Here is a 20,946-nt window from a genome sequence, read left to right as displayed (position 1 = left end):
GAAGCACTTCTGCTCTGTCCCACAAAACAGAAATACAGTCATGACAATGAAAACCAGACTAAAATGCTGTTATTATCAGCTTGTAATGGAGAGTGCCATCTTGTGGTGTGTTACCTGAATGTTCGGAATGGCGGTTTGTGAGGAAAGGTAATATTTGACTCAGTTTATTTATGCAAGTGAATGTGAATTAAACATTATAAACAGTCCAGGGAAGAGTTTGATTCAGATGTAATTTGATCCGCAAGTGAACCAGTGATGGGTTAATAATTTATTCATGACAACGTGTACCAAAGCAGCTGTGACCATGCAAACATTGGTAAGGAAAGCTTTCCCCTTTAGGAAGAAACCTCAGGAGGAACCCGGCTCTCTGGAGTCTACCCCTCCTCCTCAGGACTGGGTGTCCTCAAACCAAGGTGAGCTACGCCTGAAAACAGACAAAAGATGTTCATGACTTACAGTTGAGTGAAATTAACTAGCTGTCATCAGAGTGAGTGTAGTCTTACCCTCCTCTGGTAGATGAGGACATATGACTCCTCTGAATTCCACTTAGAAACCATTTCACCACTTGTCTCCAACACATAGATGTCATTAAAGTGGAGCCATCGATCCGCTCCGTCCTCCATGCGACAGTCCGGGTGTAGTCCGTCACTCACGTAGTGTCCTAATGGAAGAATAAATTAGAATTTTATGGTTGAAAAACAGCCAAGTTTCTATCTCATCTTCAGCTTAAAGTTTCTACAAAGTTTAAATTTAAAGCCCAGTCAAATGTTTAAAAATTAAAGTGTCCAAAGGTGTTATCTGACCTTTCCTAGCTGAAGAACCCACATGGCTGATGACACTGATCAGGCCGTACGATTGGTCACCCTGTGAACAATCAGAGGCTAAAACAGTGAGCATCAAACACAACTCTCCTGTCACCATCACACATTGTTTCCACATTTCCTTTCAGCATTCGGTACTGAGCTTTGTAAATCTATGTACCTGGTGAGCAGTCACCAGCATCTCCCTACTGAGGACGATGGGGTCCACCAGCTTGATCATCACACGGTTCTTCGTAAACTTGAACCTCTTTAGGTGCAAAATCAAATACCTGGACCCAGAGATAAGAACAGCAATTTAAACTAAATGCTTCAGACTTCATAGGGGTGGAGCCAGTTGCTGCAGAAACCCATCTAACAAATTTAGACTGTAGCAGACATTTGAAGATGGTGTTGCCACTCACTTGGGGAGAGTGAGAAGTCTGGACTCCAGGCCCGATGAGTTTCCCCCGCACTGACACCTGAACTCCAGCTCTCTTTCCTGTAGGGAACACGTTAACATGATAAAAACACGATAAAAACAGACAAAATATCCACAGAGATGCACTGCGATTAAAACATGAAATGATGGGCTGCTTGATTTGGACCATATTAGTCAGAGCTGCAACAACAAATGGTAACACTTTATTTGAAGGGGTGTACATAAGACTGACATTACACAGTTACAGCTTCATGAATGTTTAGGACTGTTGTCATTAATTGTCATTCGGTAAATTATGACACTGTTAAAGCAAAGTTGACATTGTTTAAAATGTCTTTGTTATGACAAGCCTTAACAAAACCCCAAATCAAGCCCTTAATTTAACCAAATCCCAAGTCAAACCCTAAACTTAATCTTGTCTCTGTTAATGCCCAGTTGTCATAACAAAGACATTTTAAACAATGTCAACTTTGCTTTAATAGTGGCATAATTTACCGAATGACAATTAACGACAACAGTCCTAAACATTCATAAAGAGTCATTTATGGCCATAACAGGTGTTATGTCATGTTTATGACAGTGTAATGTCAGTCTTATGTACACCCCTTCAAATAAAGTGTAACCCAACAAATCAAAGGCACAAGGTTCTTGTACCATATGTTGCATGTGGATCATATCCTGGACTGAGCCTCCGGGAATCACATCCAGAGAGAGCGTGGTGAATTCCTCCTCTCTTATAGACCGAACACCACAGCTGCAGCCAGGTGAGAAATAGAAAATGCTACCCATTTTTTACACACATTAAAACGTGATTCTTCCTGAATCAATGAAGATGGCTCAGTACTAGCGTGAAGATATGTATATTCAACTCAGTGTTGCGAGTGCTTTTACCCTTTGCATATCCTAGTATTCTGCATTTTGAACAGTAGATGTCTCTGGACTGGGCAGCTGTAGCTTCTCCCCATACAGGCCGCCGTCTTTGATAGGGGAAGCACCAGGTTCCTGATTTGATCCAACACTGCTGTTAGGAACTCATGGGCGTCCTAAAACGCACAAGAACAGACAGAGTGGAATTAATGTCAAACACCGCAGACAGGTAAAACACTGACCCACATGAGGCTGCTATCTCACTTTCATGCCGCCACACCCAAATTCAACTGCCTGGAGAGAGAGAACCCTCTTGAACTTCATGACTGCCTCAAGTTTGAGTCTGGAATCAGCTGAACTGCGACATTTCACAATGTTCAGAAAACACCTGGAACATAAAGGCTTCTGCTTGATGTTGTCCTCAAACAATGGCGAGAAATCCACAGAAAGGTGTTTTCTCTGTGTGTGTTTGTCCTTACTTTACCTTATGAGCTGAGCCTCGGGACACAGTGCCAGCACATCCTCCTGGGATCTGATGTCCTCCACAAACTCCGTGAGCGTGAGCAAGCTCTGCAGGCTGGCGTTCATGTAGCAGATCAAGCCAGGGTTTGGAAATCTGATGCATAAATACACAAAATCACATCCCCATCATGTCCTTGTTTCATTGTTCCCTTTGGTTATGTGTGTTATCAGTGGTTGCAGACATTTTTTACCCGAGAAACATTGCCTCCTGATGTTTTGAACTACGTTCACAATTAGTGGGTTTGACCTGGATTCTATTGTTGCTACACAAACAGACACAGTTAGCCGATGCGATTTTAATATTTCATCTTCCAATGTTGAATGGGTATTGGTGGAGCTACTTTGTGGGGAGTTCCTGGTTGTGCGCTACCGTTGCAATGTCCTCTTTAGTGTGGCTCCTTTGTTGTTGGGTCTCAGTTTCAGTTTGAAGTGAGCTGCAAAGTGGAGAATGAGGATTTTTCAATCAACCATTAGAAAACATCTTAACCAAACGGTTGCTGGGTCAAATCCTTGCTCTTTCGGTCTCAGTTATTGTGTCTTTGGGCAAGACACTTTACCCACCTTGTTGTCTGCGTGTGAATATGTAACTGATTGTAGTGTGAAGTGTGACACCTTCACATCGTGTCCATGATCAACATAAATGGGATTGCATATCTGTCTGCTCTGTAAGGAGTATCTAACGACAATCAAGCCCTACAGGACTACATCAGTTTAACAGCTTCTACCTCCTTTTGTTGCCACCACAACAGGCACCAATGGAGCCACACATGCACAGGGAGCTGTCCAGTCATCACCATCAGGTGGAGATGACAGCTCTTTTCAGCTGAATGTCTCAGATATAAGGCCACAGGTCTGTTAATATAATTGCAAAATCCATCACCAACCTTTGGCCCAATGTGACCTGATGCTCTTGAACTACTTTGACCTTGAATATTGTATTAATTTTTGAATAGCCTGTGCCCATTGCAGGATTCTGGTAACAAAAATGGCTTGTAATCAGATCTGGGAGCACTTTTGCGCTTAATCACACCAAAGTCCTTACCCAAAACGATTCCCACCACCATTATAGCTTTTTAAAATGGGCCTGGTCAAAGCCCAGTGGACTTGGTTTAAATACTATCGCTTCTCTGGTGAACCCATTACCTGCCACCACCAGCGCCAGTCAACCCACAAAAAGGTTTCCCTTCTATGGCCGAGGTTTTGTGTGGTCTACCATCCATTAAAGTCTTGAAATCATTATTTGTCTGACCCCTTCCCTGGAGCTAAAGTTAGTGCACAGCTTCAGCTGCTTCAGCTAGTAACTGCTGATCAGGCCAGAAATTTGGGTGTAATGATGGACTCTGATCTGAACCTCTAAAAGCATTTAAAATATTTGTAAAGTTGGCTTTCTATCACCTGAAAAACATTTCCAGGATTAAAGGACTAATGTTTCAGCATCATCTTGAAAAACTAATCCATGCATTTATTTTTAGTCAAATTGATGACTGTGTTTTGTGTCTGCCTAAAAAGTGGATCAGACAGCTGCAGCTGATCCAGAACGCTGCTGCCCGCGTCCTCACTAAGACTAAGAAAGTGGAACACATCACCCCAGTTCTAAAGTCCTTCCACTGGCTCCCTGTATCTCAGAGAATAGACTTTAAAATACGTCTGTTAGTCTATAAATCATTGAATGGCTAAGCACCTAAATACATTGCCAACCAAACATGGAGAAACAGCATTTAGTTTTTGGAACAAACTCCCAGAGGACTGTAAAAGTGCTGAAAGCATGAGTCCCTTTAAATAAAAGTTAAAAGTTACTGGTATTTGTTTAGAGTTGCTTGTAAATATTAATGTGGGAGTTTTCAGTCCAACTTGTCTTATACTGTATCGGACCTGCTGCTACTATTCCAGTGCGATGTGCTTCCCTCTGTAATGTTTCCCCTCTGTCTCTGTAATGCGTGTCTTTCCTCTGTTTTTTGTTTTGCATTTGCTGTGGCTCTGCCCAGACTCTGGAATAGTCTTCCCTTAAATATTAGAACAGCCCAGTCTATTTGCATTTTTAAGTCTTTGTTAAAAACCCTCCTGTTTGTGCTGGCTTTTAACTCAAGCTGAGTAGATTATTTAATTATCTTTCATTATCTTTTATTATTTTTGTATTTTTCAGTATTTTAAATTATTCTTATTCCATGTGTGTTTGTTGTTTTATATATTATACTGTTTGTTGTGTACAGAGCTCTCTGTATTACATGTGCTATATAAGTAGAGTTGACATTAAAGTGCTAATTCTGTTGGGGTGCCACAAACTAATTAGGTTACATCTGAAGCCAGTTGATTCCACTAGAGTTAATTTAGGGGTATCAAAGTAAATGGTTCTGAATTAAAATGCACACATTTTTCTCATTTTAATTAATTAAAAATTTGTCAGTCAACTGAAGTCCCAAAGGATTACACTTAGGTTTGTTGTTGTAATGTGGGAAAATGTGGTAATACAATCAAACGTAAATACAGTGGATATTAGGTTGTTACCTTCTCTGATGATCCTGAGGATTATTATCAGAAGGTGTTTTTCTCTGTCAGACAAACAACAAACTCATTTGAATAAACAAAATCAACTTGCAACACTTCGTAAGAAGCAGGTCCAAAATGAAGCTCATGAAGTGTTAGATTTGGTCAAATGTACTCTGAAGCAATTGAATAGTCTCCAGAAACTCTTCTTATTCGTGTGTTTCTTTTTCTTCTCAAGCCGATGTGCCGTGGTGGTATCTACACCACCTGAGAGGTCAAATCTGCAGATAAAAGACAAACACAGCAATTTATTGTAGCACTTCATTGCTCTTTATTGTCTGGCGGCTTGAAGCCCACTTCCATCTGTAGTTTCCAACATCTTGTCAGGGCAGATGCGGGATTTTCTCACCTTTGCTGCTGTTCCTCGATGGGCTTGGTTTCACTCTTTGAAGATGCTTTGTCTTTTTTCTGTGTTGCAAAGCACAAAAGAATGTTTAAAAACCACCAAGAATATTTCTTTACATTACAGCTTTCCCAAACTCCTACTAGTTAGATGAATAAAGACAGGGCTTTGTGTATGGAGCTAGAAGAGTCTCAGAATTTACAAATACACATATGTGATTTATACATGCACGGGACGATTCATAAAAGCATTTGTGATCCATACACAGTTATATATTGATTTACTAACTACCTCTAGTCTTTAAACTTCACTGTATTTGTGTGTGGATTTTTGAGACTCCCCTGACTTGACTCGATACACGTTTTTTTTTTTTACCTGAATTATTTGTAACCAATCAGAAATCTCATTTGTTTCAGCTAATCACAAGAATGTACTCCACATGGGTGATGATTTACTTATAAGCCAATCACATGAACCTGTTCACAGAGCACTATGCACATTATGAGCACAGCTAGTGGAGTTCAGATTGTTTAGGCCTCAGCATGGATTCTGGCAACGTCAGTGGAGCGGTAAGTGAAACATATAACTTAATATGTTTAGCTTGCTATCCATTTGGTATGAAACTTTTGTATTTAATTATTTTAAACGCTTTTATTGTGCATCTATAAAATTAGCTAGTGAGATAAGTACTGCAAGTTATGCTAGGGAGCTACGCTTGGCTTTTGCATGTCGATATGGAGCTATAGTATCCTTCCATAAAGTTTTAATTATTGTGAATAAAATTACTATTTCACAGGGTCTGTCCTTTCAAGTAACATCTGGATATAACTGACGCGAGCATGCAGAACTGCAGCAGCTCACTTACAAAAGCAGAAAGCATGTCTGGGTCTAGTTTACAAACAGTAATAGGGATGACTCAGTGGTTAATTACAAAATCATCAGACTATTGCAAAGTAAACCTTTTATGAGGGGGAAAAAAAATCTATACTCATTTTTGTTTTTCAGTAAGGTTAATCTAGAAGCGCTGGCATAGCTTGCTTATTGCTAGATAATGTTATAGTTGCACAATTAAACTGTTTTAAAATCAATAATTAAACAATGTATCGTACCAAGCGGATAGCAAGCTAAACATATCAAGTTATATGTTTCACTTATTACTACAATGACAATGCCAGAATCCATGCTGAGTTCGAAACAATCTGAACTGCACCAGATGTGCTCATAACGTGCATAGCGCTCTGTGAACAGGCTCATGTGATTGGCTTATAAGTAAATCATCACCCAGGAGCAGATTCTTGTGATTGGCTGAAACAAGGGAGATTTCTGAATAGTTGCAAATCATCCCCTGTTAAAAAAAATGCATTTGTGTATGGAATCAAGTCAGCAAAGACTCAAAAATCCACACAGAAATGCAGTGAAGTTTAAAGACCAGAGGTAGTTAATAAATTAATATATACTTGTATATGGATAAGAAATACTTTTGTGAATTTTGTCCTGTCCATGTGTAAATCTTGTGTGCATGTGTGAATCATCCTGTGCGTGTGTGGATCTTATGTGCATGTGTGGACCTTGTCCTGTGGGGCTCTTGTCCTGTACATGTATATGTATTTGTAAATAATGAGACTCTTCTAGCTCCGGATTTGTGAACATACCAGCCTGTATCCAAACAGGCAGGGGCACCAATAAGTTGTCCAGTTGTTGTTTCTTAATGAGGTTTGGACATCTGGGGCTTCAGGAACAATGACCCTGGTCATAAACAGAAACACAGAAGGTTATTCTTTACTTCAGTCATTTATAAAACTGGTAGACCAAATTATGAGTCACTAAATTTTTAAGAAGGGAGTGTCTATCCAAACTCAAACTGATCAAGCACGTATATAATGCTCAAATGATCAACTAGTTGTCACTATGACTATACATGGTAGGTTCTTCTTTCCCTCATCTAACCAGGAAGTCAAAAACAAGAAAATCAAGCATTGGGTCATGACTTTTGTTGGGTAAACCTTAAAAAATCTGGATGCTTTTTTCCCACATATTTTGAAAATAAAGGCCTTAATAAGCAGAATTATGACCGTTGATGCAACAAAGATCTCAAAAGGCAGGTTTATTTTTATTTTTTTTTAAACATACTTGACCAAATGGTTGATTTGTCAGTTAATGGTAAGGGTAGCAAATTCAGACTAATGCAATAAAACATATACTTTTCTATATAATCAACTCATGATCTAGTTTATCTATTTCTATAAAGGACTCATTAAGTGCTAGTACATCCTGAATATGCTAAAAGAATGTTCCTAGTCCTTACTTCTTTTGGTTTATAAGTTGACCTAAGTTACTACAGGCCAAAAAATCTTTTGGGACCACATGGACACTCAGATGCTGCTGACATGCTAATTCACCTGTACAAGACGTAGGCTTCATTTGAATACCTCTATTGGGTAAGGACTCTTTAGCCAAGCAGAAGTGCGTCAGCGGTCGCCATAAGTGCTGTCTGAATAGTGCAATCAGTAAGGAAGGAAAAGGGGCCTGTATGCTTCCTCTCACAGCTAACTTAGCATTGGAACCTCACAGTGTACCTTACTGGCGCTAAGGAACTATAAGGAATCCCAATATCCTTTGCATGATGTGACATATACAAGCACAGCCCACCTCACAGAAATGAATGAAAACAGCCAGGGAGAAGAAAGTGTGCACTTTGTAGTTCATTTTTGGAGGGTTGTAGGCCTGGATTTTACTAGACTCATCCATTTGCATTTTCATTGCATAATGACGTATAAGTTAAAGGCTGTACTAAATTGGCACCGCAGTCCAGAGCTCCTTTCCTACCCACAATAGTGCTCTTACTGTTGACTTCATGAAAGGTGAAGGAGCAGGAGCTAGGAACTATAATTAAATGTTTTTGGATGGAGCCCAAGACTATGTCCAGGATATGGTATCTGCCCATATTTGGACACAGCCTTGAGCTGTGAGTTGCTAATTCCTGGCTGGTCAACAAGAGGGCCTGTGGCCTTCTCAACCAGAAACTGATGTCTGTCAAAAAGGTTACATCTGGTAATTGCCCAAAGCTTGACCCCAGCCAACAAGCCGGTATCCATAGTTCATTGACAATCACTCACTTTGTCCCTCACAATCACTCACAAAAGAAAAGATACACCCGACGACCCTCACGACCATAACCACAACCTGATATGCACTATGATGCATATGCACCATGGCATATTGGCCTTGTCATTGTTGCAAGCATGGACGATGTAACCCATGTCCTGAAGATGTATTACAGTGAGAATTTTCTCTTGTATTTGAACACAAAACCATAGAATAGTTTAAAGCGTATCACCAAAAGTGATACGCTTTCATTTGTAATTTCTAACAATCACAAAGCAGCCGTGCTTTTGCACAGTCACACCAATGAAGTGTGTTGCGTTGTAAAGTTAAGGAACGTAATGGTTTAATATGTTTACCACTTTATCACGTTTTCTAATTTTAGATGAAATCTGGATATTTTTTGATTATTTTTATTTAGAAATGAACATGTTTATGTTACTTTTTCTGTTGTTGGTGCTATTTACAGTTTTGTACCTTAACCATTAAGTGACACAACAGCCATTTGTTAGAGGTCAATATTTTTAAATCTAAAGGGTATGTCTTAGAAAAATTATTGATTATTGTTATTAGTCATCCAAGGGAATTAGAAATGCAAAAAATACTTTTTTTTTCATTTAGGTTTTTTTAGTTGGGCAGTTGAAGGGTTAAATGAAGTTGTCAAGTTGATTAGGAATGTCATTAACATTTTCATCACTTTTTAAGTTTCATACGAAAATGCCAATATAATGTGTTTTAGAAAGATCGGAGAAGCAGCTGAAATAGTGGTTTACCTTACATTCGATTAACTACAGTACAGAAGGTTATGGAATAATATTTTAAACCACTGCTTTCACTACGCTAGTCTGCAATACCAAAAGCCTTCAGGTGCATGACATTATAAAACATTTATGTGCTTCCTCTCAGTTTGCATTTGATCATCTTTCTCACCTCTCATCCAATCTACATTTCGTTGAACTCAGATTTCCTTCAACTTTTTCACAGATGATTTGCTTTTTCTGTGAAAATAAAACAAGGAAAATAATATGTAAGCTGGTAGAAACTGGCCTCAGAGACTACAGTACCTCCAAGACTCTTGATGAAGAAATCAGGTGAAGTGTGAGGATAATCAGTGAAGCAGGTCTAAAACAGAGGAGAAACAGTGATGGGGTCAGTGAAACAACCTTCATTTCTGGACATCTCTTGGTCTGTAAGATCTGTGTGAAATGCAGGACCAAATCTTCTGACTGTGGGAGTTTCCCAGCAGAAGACTTCAGAGAAGATTCTGAAGAAGCTTACATCACAATAGAACAGTTCCAGAAGGTGACTAGGGGACAACAGCCCATGTCACAGCAACAGGTTTCAAAAATAAACAGCATGTATTTAGGCTTTAAATGCTTCAAATAATTGTAAATATTAACATAGGTCTTACCTGTAAACCCAAAATCAGAGTGTTTTTAGGTTGGGAGTTACACATCTTTGATCTTCTTTTTTATATTTGTTGAGCCTGAATTTTCCATCTGTGCGCAGTATGGCACTAAACAAATTCACTCAAAAGACCCATTCATCTTTATCACTTTGTCAGTGTGGTAAAATAAAGACCTACCCACTTTGTAAAATAAAGACCTACATGCCCATTTCCTTCTATTTCCAATATAACTTAATTCATTATTTTTGTTAATTTTGACCCCAGATTTCAGATGTTTACTTGAAGATCTGTTGTATCATGCGTTTAACCATTTCACTTTTACAAACTGCCAACATATGATAAACTGGAAAAGTGATGAGGCTTTTTCATGGTTTTTAACTGTTTGTGGCCATAACAGTTCAGTGTGGCTGTGTCAATAGTGCTCAAGGGTTGATCTTGACTCTTCCTTTCTGGGTTTGAAACAGTTACAAATATAATCCTATTCACTTTTTCAAACACAAAGGCTATTAGAAAACATTTCTTGATTATGGAAGATTGATTATTATTATTATTATTATTATTATTATTATTATTATTATTATTATTATTATTATTATTATTATTATTATTATTATTATTATTATTATTATTATTATTAAGAAGTATGCAGGTTAACACTGAACTAAGAAGACCAGCATACAAATTATAATATATCCAATAGATTCCATGTGAGAAGAATCCCCCTTTTAAAAATGTTAGGAGTTTCTTGTTTTTTTCATTAATTCTCAAAGACACCATTGGCACAAAGTAAGAAACCCTCTATAAAGGCCTTTGTTTGGTACAGTGTGTACTGCTGACTTTATACGGTCTCTGTGTTGTTTGTTTTTTGTCAGAAAAAGAGCTTTGACAAAATGCTGAGGAAATGACTAAGCTAAGTACAGAACAATAGCTTCTATTTCTTTAATTAATTATTTCTTTATGAGATGTATTTTTTTTAATCCGTCATTGCAAGAAGATGATTTAAACTTTAAACAATACAAGAAATATGTATAATTATGTAAGCAAACGTGTCAGTTTAGCATGAGCTAAAAAAAATATTTTCTTTTGTAATAAATCAAGCAGGCAGAATATTATTGATTTTTTTTTATCCTGGGAAGGATAAAGCATTTTTTACTCTATAACAGACCTAAAAGTTAAGTTCTGACATAACATCATATTAATAATTGCATGGTTTTGTTGTGCTAGCTCAAGATTATTGACCCTATATCTCCACATTTTTATATAAATATTTCTGAGACATCTACCTCTTCAACAGTCAGTATTTTTCTGGACATGCAAGTTACAACATACAAATGAATATATTTGACACACTCTACATAAAAATTCAGAAAACATGAGGAAAATTTATTGTATCTGGTATGATACAAATAAGATTTGAAAGGCTGACATTTTATCTTTATTTTTTTAAAGCCACAAAAGAAGATTTTCTTTTTTAGAAATGTAAAGTTTCTTCACAAATACCTGTATCACGCGTTAAAGGGTTATTTTCCTTCAAACATTCTATCTTATTTTGTTGAGTGTAAAACATGAGTGATTTATACTATTGTCCCAGACCTCTGCAAAATAAGTTAATGTGATAACTCCATTAAGCAGCTGAAAATGTGGAATGATATCCTTGGTTTTACTTCAAATGCTACTTGAGGGTTTTTATTACTAAAGGTATTCAAACCCCTTTATGTTTATCATAGTTTGTCACATTACAACTATACAAATTGGTTTTATTGGGATTTTAATGATAGGCCAACAGCAAGTTCATGATAGTGAATTGGAATGAAAATGATACATGTTTTATTTTATTTTTTTATAAAAGAAATCTGAAGGGGGGGGGGTCGCATTTATACAGGCATCAGCCTCCCCACAATAACACTTGAGGAGCTGCAGAGATCCACACCACAGGAGGTCGAGTCTGTTGACAGGATTGGAATTACTAATGCATGCCACAAATGTGACCTTAAGGATGATTTGCAAAAGGAAAGCCTTTGCTGAAAGAATACTAAGCACTCTCATTTACTGTTCGCCACAAGCAATACAGGGGCATTCAGACAACATCTTTGCTTTGCCTGTTTGACACTAAAATCTATTTTTTGGGACCTAGATTCAACGTCATTCCAAAAACACAATTGCCATAGTATCATGGTGATTGCAGCCAGCAGCATGTTGTGGGAATTCAGTCACGTGAATCCATGCATCATTTTGTGTTGGAACATAACTTATATAAAATCCATTGAATGTTGTGGGTGCAAAGTGGCAGAACATGAAAGGTCAAAGAGGCAGAGAACCTTTGCAAAATGACAGAAACTGGAGAATTAACATTGTGTAGTTTTCAGTTAAAGCTACCCCGTGAACTAGATCTTTGTACGCATATCTACCCAGCTGTGTCCAAAGGAAATCATTTCGATGTAATTTCAATGTTCACTAAGCCAAATAATTTTAGCACTTCAACAGATATCATAAAATAAATGTTGCAAATCGTCATTGCAGTCATTAGACATCTCTGTCTGCCTTTCACATTCATCCATAGAGCGACACCCAGTGGTGAAAAGAAGAACAACAACTCCAACAAACCAATAGGTGGAAGCAGAAGCAGGACTATGGGGTATGATAATAACTGTCAATAAAAACGTATTAGGTGTCTGAATTTTTAAATGTAAGACAATAAACAGACAACGGACATACAGGACAGGGGTTGAGAGAAGCTCCAGTAAGAGGATGACAGCTAGTTGGTGTGGGAGGGGAGTTACAGCGTTAAATTTAAATTTCAACATCAGAGGCTTTTGGGTTTGTCAGACACGACTGTGGATTTCGGAAGTGGCCGTTTTAAAGATCAACACAAAATGTGAACAGAGAAAGAGTATTAAGTCAGTCAATCTTGATAGACTTTGAAGAAAAAGTATTGCCAGAAGACATTAAGATTGGTTATATGAGTTATCCAGTGGAGCCTTTCATCCCTTCACCACTCCGTTGTTATAAATGCCAGAGATATGGCCATATAGCAGCAGTCTGTAAAGAACACAGAGATGTCCAAAGTGCAGAGAAGTCCACACAATTGAAGATTGTAAGGAAGATGAACAATATAAAAATTTGTAACTGGGGAGGACAGCATAGAGTTACATTTGGAGGGTGTAAGGTAAGGAACAAGGCAAAGGAAATTCAACAAATTAAAATTAGTAAAACCATAAGTTATGTACAAGCTGTCAAGAGTGTACAGAGTGAAATAATAAGGAATGCAGGTCAAAATAAGATCCAAATTTACCAACAGAGTAATGGAAAATCAGAGGAAAGTGTAAAAATGTCTGTGGAAAAACTAATATTATTTATAGCATAGGTCATTAACTGCACAGATCAGTCTAAACACAAATTTAGAAAAGATTCAATTAACTAATCTGAGGGGCAGAAAAATGCTTAGGGTTCAACAAAGGATCTTGGGAAAACATTACTAAACAGTTGGAAGGCCAGAAACTCCATCTGACAAAGACATATTGTCTTTCATTTCATATTACAATGAAATACAAGAAGTTTAATTGCTAATGGAAAGGAATTAAAGGGATATACTGATAGATCAGAGGAGAAACCAGAATCTATTTGCATACAGGAAACATGGTTAAAAACTACACTGGACTTTGCAATCAGAGGCTTTGATAGAATAAGAAGGGCTATACCAGAAGGAAGTGGTGGAGGCTGTATTATATTTATTAAAAAAGGAATACAATATCAAATATTAGGAAAAGGAAAATATTTGGAATACATAATAATAAAAATATTTGATACAGAGAGATCATTTAAAATAATTGATTTCTATAATTCATGAAAAACAATAAGTCACTGGGGGATTTAATGGGGTACCTAGTAGGGAAAATAATTTGGTGTGGGGGCTTTAGTGCTAACAGCACATTATGGGGGAATAGTAATGATAAAATGGGCAGGAAATTAAAGAAGTATGGAGATAAAAAACAAACAAACTAGTATGTCTTAATGATGGTAGAGGAACCAAATTGATGTCAGGAAACTAACAGCATCTGCACTTATTTCACATTGGTGTCAAATTCATTGGCAGAAGTTTGTCTATGGGATACAGAAAAAATTACAATTAGAAGCGATCATTATCAGGTTAAAATTAATATAGGGATAAAACTGGAGAGTAAAAACATAGGAAATGGTGAAAGGTAACATATTAGTAAAGCAGATTGGAGTAAATGTAGCTGTATCACTAATCAAAAATTAGAGAGCATTGATATGACAACTGATATAAATTGTGTGAATAGGAGTATTTGACAAATCATACTAGAGGCAATAGAACAGTCAGTAAAGAATGGAGGTGGATGGAAAGAAAGGAAGATTGTACCATGGTGGATAAATGATTGTACTAAAGCTATTAAGTCAAGAAATAGCTTTTAAAATACTAGTTTGACCACACAAGACTTACTGAGATTAGTTCTACTAAATATGTTTGATACAAGAAGATGTGAACATTGTGGAGAAAAGGAAACGTGTGTGGGTGATATGAAAAAGAAAAGACAGGTGATAGAAGATTTAGAAAAGATTCAAGAAAAATGTGTAATAAACACTTTGCAGAACGATTAAGAAAGTAAAATGATTATAAGTTTGATTACATTTTAAATAGCAACGTTCATTAACAGAAATTAAGGATAGCAATGAATTAAATATGATTAAATGACAATCATTCCGTACCACATTCCGTACCGGTAGGTGGCGGTAATGTACACCTTTTGTTTTCTTTTTTGCCAACCGCCAAATAAACTCCACGAAGAAGAAGGTTTGTCCTCAACGGCTTGCTGTCACAAGTCGTTGTCATGTCGGCGCCCATGCTAGTAAGTTATCCTTCAGCTTTCTGCTCAGCTGTTCGAGTTTAAAATATGATAAGTCCGGTTCTTAGAGCGGCCATGTCTACTCTGAGCGAATTGTTTCTTTACAAGAGGGACTGCTACAGGGTCAGTTAATGTGTTAGCTAACGTTATTAGACTGCACGTCTGTAGCTTCCTTAACTTTGCTCCCACCACTTTGTTTTTTAGTCTAACATTTTGTTATTTATTTTCTTTATCTTTCCATTATCAGTTGCCCATGCTTGCTTTTCACCAGCTCCTCTCTGTGTCTATTTAGACTTTACGCAGATGCTGCCAGCGGTCTGCGCTCCTCCTCGTTGCTAGGCGACAGTGGAGCTCCAGCTCAGCAGCTCCTGCCTCTCTCCTCTCCAGGTGCCTCCTCTTCTTCGCCCAGCGTTACTATGATGTAGAAATGGTCCTGAGCTGGAAGTCCAAGCTGGAGAGAGACCAGCTCCGGAAAAAGAACCTGTAAGACATGTGAAACACAGAGGTTTACCTGTCAAAGAGTTACGTTTGTGTCAGCCCTGGTCTCCTCTGAGAGCAACACTACAGGAGGGGCTGGAATCAGTTTTCAGGACAAATGTGAAACACTGACTAACGCCTCAACAACCTTTTGATTTTGCTTGTGGTTCTACAACTCAGACTAGTCCCATAATTTTAATTGGCCTACATGTGTACAGAAAGATTTGTGGCATGATCATAAATCCTATTTCATCATCACTGACCAAGAAACTACATTTTGCTTATATTATTATACCATCATTACTTTATTTTTTTTAGTTTAGTTTAGGTATTTACAATAATTTTTGTATACAACGCCTGCATATGTTTTTTTTTTAAATATGAAGTAATGTTTGCATCTGTCTCCAAAAAGTATATATATATATATATATATATATATATATATATATATATATATATATATATATATATATATATGATATTTGTCTGTGTGTTTAGTCATAATGCACAGCATCAAGTTTGGGGAGGACCAAGAACAGCACATCACCACAAACGACAGCTCATACCAGCTGTTAAGAACAGTGGTGGGGATGAGGGTTTGCGCTGTTTTGCTGTCACAGGAACTGGATGGCTTGTAGTTTCTGAGATGATCTTGGACTTCTCCGTACGCAAGGCCCATAGTGTTATAGAGAGCGTTATGTGAGACCATTTGACAGCTGAATCCGGTCTAATAATGGATCATCAACAGGACAATAGAGTCACATCTGTTGGAGGTTCAGTTCCATAATCACGAACTCAGGCAGGTATTGAGCCATACGAGATTCTCACAATATGATTGTTTCAAAAGAATAAATTAAACGAAAATAGAAACAATGAAATCCTGCCTACTGTTGCTTAATTATTATAACATATATGTGATTCTGGTTGTGTTAATATGTTTGGACAGGTTGCAGGTGGGTGCCTAACAGACCTGTTGCCAACTGCAGATTTGAGAAAGTGATGGGTGGCACCCCATTAGTTTCCACACTGTGACTGTTGGTGTTTTTCACAATTGGATATATTTCCAAACAGGTGTCCTTCCTTGTTAGTGGAGTGAAATGTGTTGTAGTCTTTATTAAACTGACTGTTGCTGAGATCAGTTGCTCCAGGACTTTCTCTGGCTTCTCATTAACTGTAAATATTTTAGTTTTTTTTTTTTTAAGGTTTAGCCTTACTAAATGTTGACTTTGGTAACCAGCTCATGCTTAATCCCACTTGTCTTTCTTCTTTTTGGTCATTCACAGTTACTATGGTTACACCGAGAGATTTTATGGACCAGACATAGCAACAGCTTTCTATATTCTAAGTCTAAGAGGAGGATTTAGGTAGGTACCCATTCCTTACACCTCTATGTTATTTATTGATTGTCTCTAAATGCTTCATCAGACAACCGCCTGTTTCCACATCTACAAAGGAAGGTAAAAATAGAAGATATTTGTGTAAAAAAACCCACAACTAATTATACTTCTACTACTTTTATAAGATTAAAGAGGGAAAGTAGCATAGAGGGGCTGCTAGTTAAGCACTTAATTAACTGATTATCAGCAAGTTTAAACACCTATATACCATCAGACGTCTTAGCAGTTTGCTGCTCAGTTTCATACAGATGTGTGTTGTAGGGCTCCAGCTACTGATTATTTTAGTAATCAATCTATTGGTTATTTTTTCAATTCATTTTTCAATCAATGGATTAATCTAAAAAGAAATACTCCTCATAAATTAACATACCTCAATAATCAAGTGCATTGAGTTAAAAAAAGCTAATGTTTAATGTACATTTTAAATGCTATGTAAATGGCAGAAACAAATACTGACAGCATGGTCATTTATTAATTGAGGTTTATCTGTCTGTCTGTGTCTAATCTGCTAGGCAAAATAGTAGACAATATAACTTGGACTGCAACTATTATTTTTCTAACTGTTTATTTTGTGTACTTTTTTTTTTTTGATTAAAGGATTAATAATCAAACAGCAAAAAAGGTGCCTTTTTGTGCCTTTTTTTACAGAACTTGAACCAGGTGAAGCATAAACTAAGACACTTGAAGAGTTCTGGATAGATGTATTTATAGACAAAGAAGGGTTTTCATCTTAAATGTATATTTTTGTACAGTCCTGGCTTAATTACTGCTATAAGTGGATTGTTCTTTCAGTGAATAACATATTTTAGAGTCTGTAGACTCCAGTTAACGATTTAATTTGATTGCTGAATTAGTTCATATTTACATCCCACCAAATTCCAATAGCAAAAAAAACAAAAAAAACAAAAACATCTGATCTCCATCTTGGGATACTCAAATTGAAAGTTTTGTTGCTCTGCTGCCTTTCAGCAAGAAGGTCTTGGGTTGGAATCCCGTCCTGAGACTGTTCTCCGTGGAGTTTGCATGTTCTCTCTATGCTTTCTTAGACTTTTGGTTCTTGGGATGTACGTAGTCCTCATATAAAGCTTAAATTTGGGAATCATGATATTTCACATACGCTATAATGTTAGAATCAAAAGAAGGGGTACTTTCTTTTCCACGTGGCTGTAAATAAGGACACACTTGCCTCATTTGTGGTGAAAGAGGTTCCTTGGAATATCTTCTCAGTAGCTCCCCATAGACGATTGCATAAGGTTGTTACTGGTGCCACCATGACCTGATGCTTTAGGCTGTGGCTGAGCGCATAGCCATAGCCATTAGCACCAGCAAACACCATCATGACCAAAGAAAAGAAATGATGTCCATCAAAGAGGGAGAGAATGTCAGGCATGGCCCAGAACAACAACAACACGCTTCACAAAGCTTCCAGTTCCTTCAGCACATGGAAACTTGCCTCCACCGCACACAACCATAACCTCTGAAACCACCAAATCACCTGCTGAAAAGCTGGAAGACCGTCTAGGAACCCATAGAAGTGGGCTGCAGAGGATTTGCTGGTTGCTTCCTCTGCAGACGTCTCACCCAGCTGGGCATTGCAAGGATGGCTGCAAAGAGGGACGTAAAACCTTCAAGCGACGCTTCAGAGAAACCCACAGGGTGACTTTGGGTAAAGAGGACTGATCCGAAGAATTGGGTGAGGGTGTATCATGTTGACAGACCTGAAACACCCATTGACCCCAGTATACTTCACCGATGATGCTTCCTAGATGATGTTTCTCACTAAGAGTTACTTCTGCAGGTTTGTGGGCCAGACCGAATGGTTCCGCACTAACTCCAAGGGCAAGTTCAACTGGGATTTCCTTAACCACAAGGACACACCTGTGGAAGAAGTAGACATGAGTAACACCATCATTAACTACACCGGACTGTCTAACCTGGGTAATACATTCATATAAACATCCTTCCTTGTCCTGTTCTACTGTGAATCATCTCTGCTCTTAAGGTTTTCAGTGACACAGTGGTGCCGTTTTTGATCTAATGATTTATCACCACCTCCAGAGAGGCAGCGACATCTGCGGACTCTAAAACTACAAGGCTGTCCTGAGGTGGACGACTGGTTCCTAGCAGGTCTCCACCGGTTCCAGGACTCTCTGGAGGAGCTGGACATCTCCCACTGTCCAAGAATAACTGCAGGTGGCCTGGCTGCTCTCAGGAATCTCAGGTGAGCGCGATACTCACAGTGTGGCCAACTTTCTGAAGCAGGGCTGTCCAGACCTTTTTCACACAAAAGCATCAAGTCAACTCGGTTGCTGTGATTTTTATTTTACCTACTTAACAATAAACTAAGCATTTGTTTTTTGTTTTTAATTTGTTTTATGTTTTTATAAAATAGATGCTTAAATCATTTCATATCCAAAACAAAAGGATTTTGCATGTATTCCTTATTGAATGAAATACACAAATTTTGCAATTTCTTTTGGGTTTGATTGGAAAAAGCGTTTAAAAATTGTCTTCTCTCGGCAAAAGGAACCGGATTTGGATCAGTCTTTCTTTAAAAACACTTTAGTGTATTTTGCCCATTTTAATAAATGAATTAAAAACAGATTTGGGTGCTTCAAAGTCAGCTTTTGAGTAAACATCACTGGACGCACGTGGTCATATTTACTATAAAATTAGATAGAATGTAGAACGTGTGGCTAATGAAACGTGTTATTTCCATTTCTAAGAAGATTTTAATGTGTTGGTAATAAATGGACCAAAAATAAAAAAAATAAAACATCTCCGTTTGCATCAAGCACCTGAGGCCAAACATTCTTCTTTTTCTGTGTCCATGTGTACTGAAGGGGACTGAAGCGTCTAAATGTGTCCTCCCTACCGAGGATTTCAACTCCAGGGTTGGTGATCATCCTGCTGGAGGAGATGTTGCCACAGTGCCAGATCACAGCAGACGGCTATGACTTCGAGTCGTCAGAGGAGCGCGTGGAAACAGGGAGGTAGTGGACAGATTGGATCTGGAGTCGCTGGGGAAAGACTTGGAACCTTTTGAGCTTGTTATTTTGTTTTTCCAAGATCTAACCATAAATTATTTAATGGTCTGATTGAAGATTCATAATGTAAGGTAAAATAAATGCAGAAAAACAAAAAAATTGCTAAAACGTGCAACAGATAAACATGGCGGGTACAAGTTGGCTTATCCTTTTCTGCGTGTCATGTTTATTTCGTCAGTCTAGAGTAAGGCAGCACATTCATCATGTACATGTTTAGATTTGGAGAACAATTTCCGTTTATGTTCATATTTGCTGAGACTTGATCACTGTATGTAAACATTGGTGTACATAATAAAGATTTTATCATACAAAAGATTATTGTGAATTGTATGTATGCATTTATATTTGACTCAAACATAATAAAAAGCATCTGGCAATACGTCATACATCTCAAACAAATGTATTTGCATTCCTTATAAAAATTGGTGAAAAGCCTTTTTAAAAAGCCATAGTCAAAAAGTATTTAAAAAAAGCAATCTTTAAAGTGACTGCTTTATTTGGTGGAGTAAAAATGCCATGTTGAGAAATTGTTTTTATTAGGATTAATCCAAGGACTGTTGGCACTCCTGCTGTCGATACATTGTACAACCCCTTTTTTGCCAACCAACATTCCTGACACTTCTATAACATTATCCCAGGTTAGAGAAAACAGAAAGAGAGATCTTTGATCTCTTTGCACAATCTCTCTAGAATAGATCATCCAGAGTCCTGGGTGTGTCTCTTATGCTATCTTCTCTTTAGTTACCCCCACAATTGTTCTACAGGATTTAGGCCTGGGGCCTGAGATGCCCATACACTAAGGTGGATTTTGTGTTTTAGTGAACCAGTTCCATGATGATCTGACATATGTGTTGGATCATTATCTTGTTGAAAGATATGACTTATTTTATGTTTATTTGCAGCAAATTCAGCAGGTTACTATTTAAAATATCCCCCTGTGTGTCATCATCTTAGTACATGATCATAGAAGAGAGACAGAGGAGCCCTACTCACCAAAAGTATATAATAGGCATAAAGAAGATATAATAACGTCACTGTAACAAGATTATTTTAAAAAAAAATTATAAGATTCTAGCAATAGTACAATTTTCTATCACAGGCTTCATTTCTAAACAGCGGGTTGGCATGTAGATAA

The 20,946-nt window shown here is 37.7% G+C and overlaps 2 protein-coding genes across 4 annotated transcripts; one reads left to right on the top strand and one right to left on the bottom strand.

The window, feature by feature from the left end:
* Nucleotides 1-257: 257 nt before the first annotated feature.
* On the bottom strand, nt 258-5,388 carry LOC105920504 (ubiquitin carboxyl-terminal hydrolase 37-like). 2 transcript variants are annotated; one of them, XM_021312635.2, is made up of 13 exons: nt 5,288-5,388; nt 5,134-5,177; nt 2,970-3,062; nt 2,820-2,891; nt 2,591-2,722; nt 2,371-2,494; nt 2,131-2,282; nt 1,894-1,993; nt 1,223-1,299; nt 982-1,090; nt 804-864; nt 504-661; nt 258-424 (listed from the first exon to the last, which is right to left on the bottom strand). In XM_021312635.2, exons 4-13 carry the CDS (start codon nt 2,828-2,830, stop codon nt 419-421), a joined length of 930 nt encoding a protein of 309 aa, XP_021168310.1. In that variant the 5' UTR covers nt 2,831-2,891; nt 2,970-3,062; nt 5,134-5,177; nt 5,288-5,388; the 3' UTR covers nt 258-418. The 2 variants fall into 2 exon arrangements, with proteins under 2 accessions (XP_021168310.1, XP_036006068.1); XM_036150175.1 differs by having other exon boundaries at nt 258-661.
* A 9,381-nt stretch (nt 5,389-14,769) lies between these two features.
* Nucleotides 14,770-20,127, top strand: si:ch1073-228b5.2 (distal membrane arm assembly complex 2). Of its 2 annotated transcripts, none has more exons than XM_036150038.1 (6): nt 14,770-14,893; nt 15,183-15,373; nt 16,651-16,731; nt 18,563-18,702; nt 18,823-18,985; nt 19,608-20,127. In XM_036150038.1, the coding sequence occupies exons 1-6, from the start codon at nt 14,876-14,878 to the stop codon at nt 19,759-19,761; spliced, it is 747 nt and encodes a 248-aa protein (XP_036005931.1). In that variant the 5' UTR covers nt 14,770-14,875; the 3' UTR covers nt 19,762-20,127. The 2 variants fall into 2 exon arrangements, with proteins under 2 accessions (XP_036005931.1, XP_036005930.1); XM_036150037.1 differs by lacking the exon at nt 14,770-14,893 and adding an exon at nt 14,912-15,013.
* Nucleotides 20,128-20,946: the final 819 nt, after the last annotated feature.

The sequence above is a fragment of the Fundulus heteroclitus genome, chromosome 18 (assembly GCF_011125445.2).
Source record: "Fundulus heteroclitus isolate FHET01 chromosome 18, MU-UCD_Fhet_4.1, whole genome shotgun sequence".
Lineage (NCBI taxonomy): Eukaryota > Metazoa > Chordata > Actinopteri > Cyprinodontiformes > Fundulidae > Fundulus > Fundulus heteroclitus.
The sequence above is the reverse complement of the archived record's forward strand: the minus strand, read 5'-3'. Positions and strand labels throughout refer to the sequence as shown.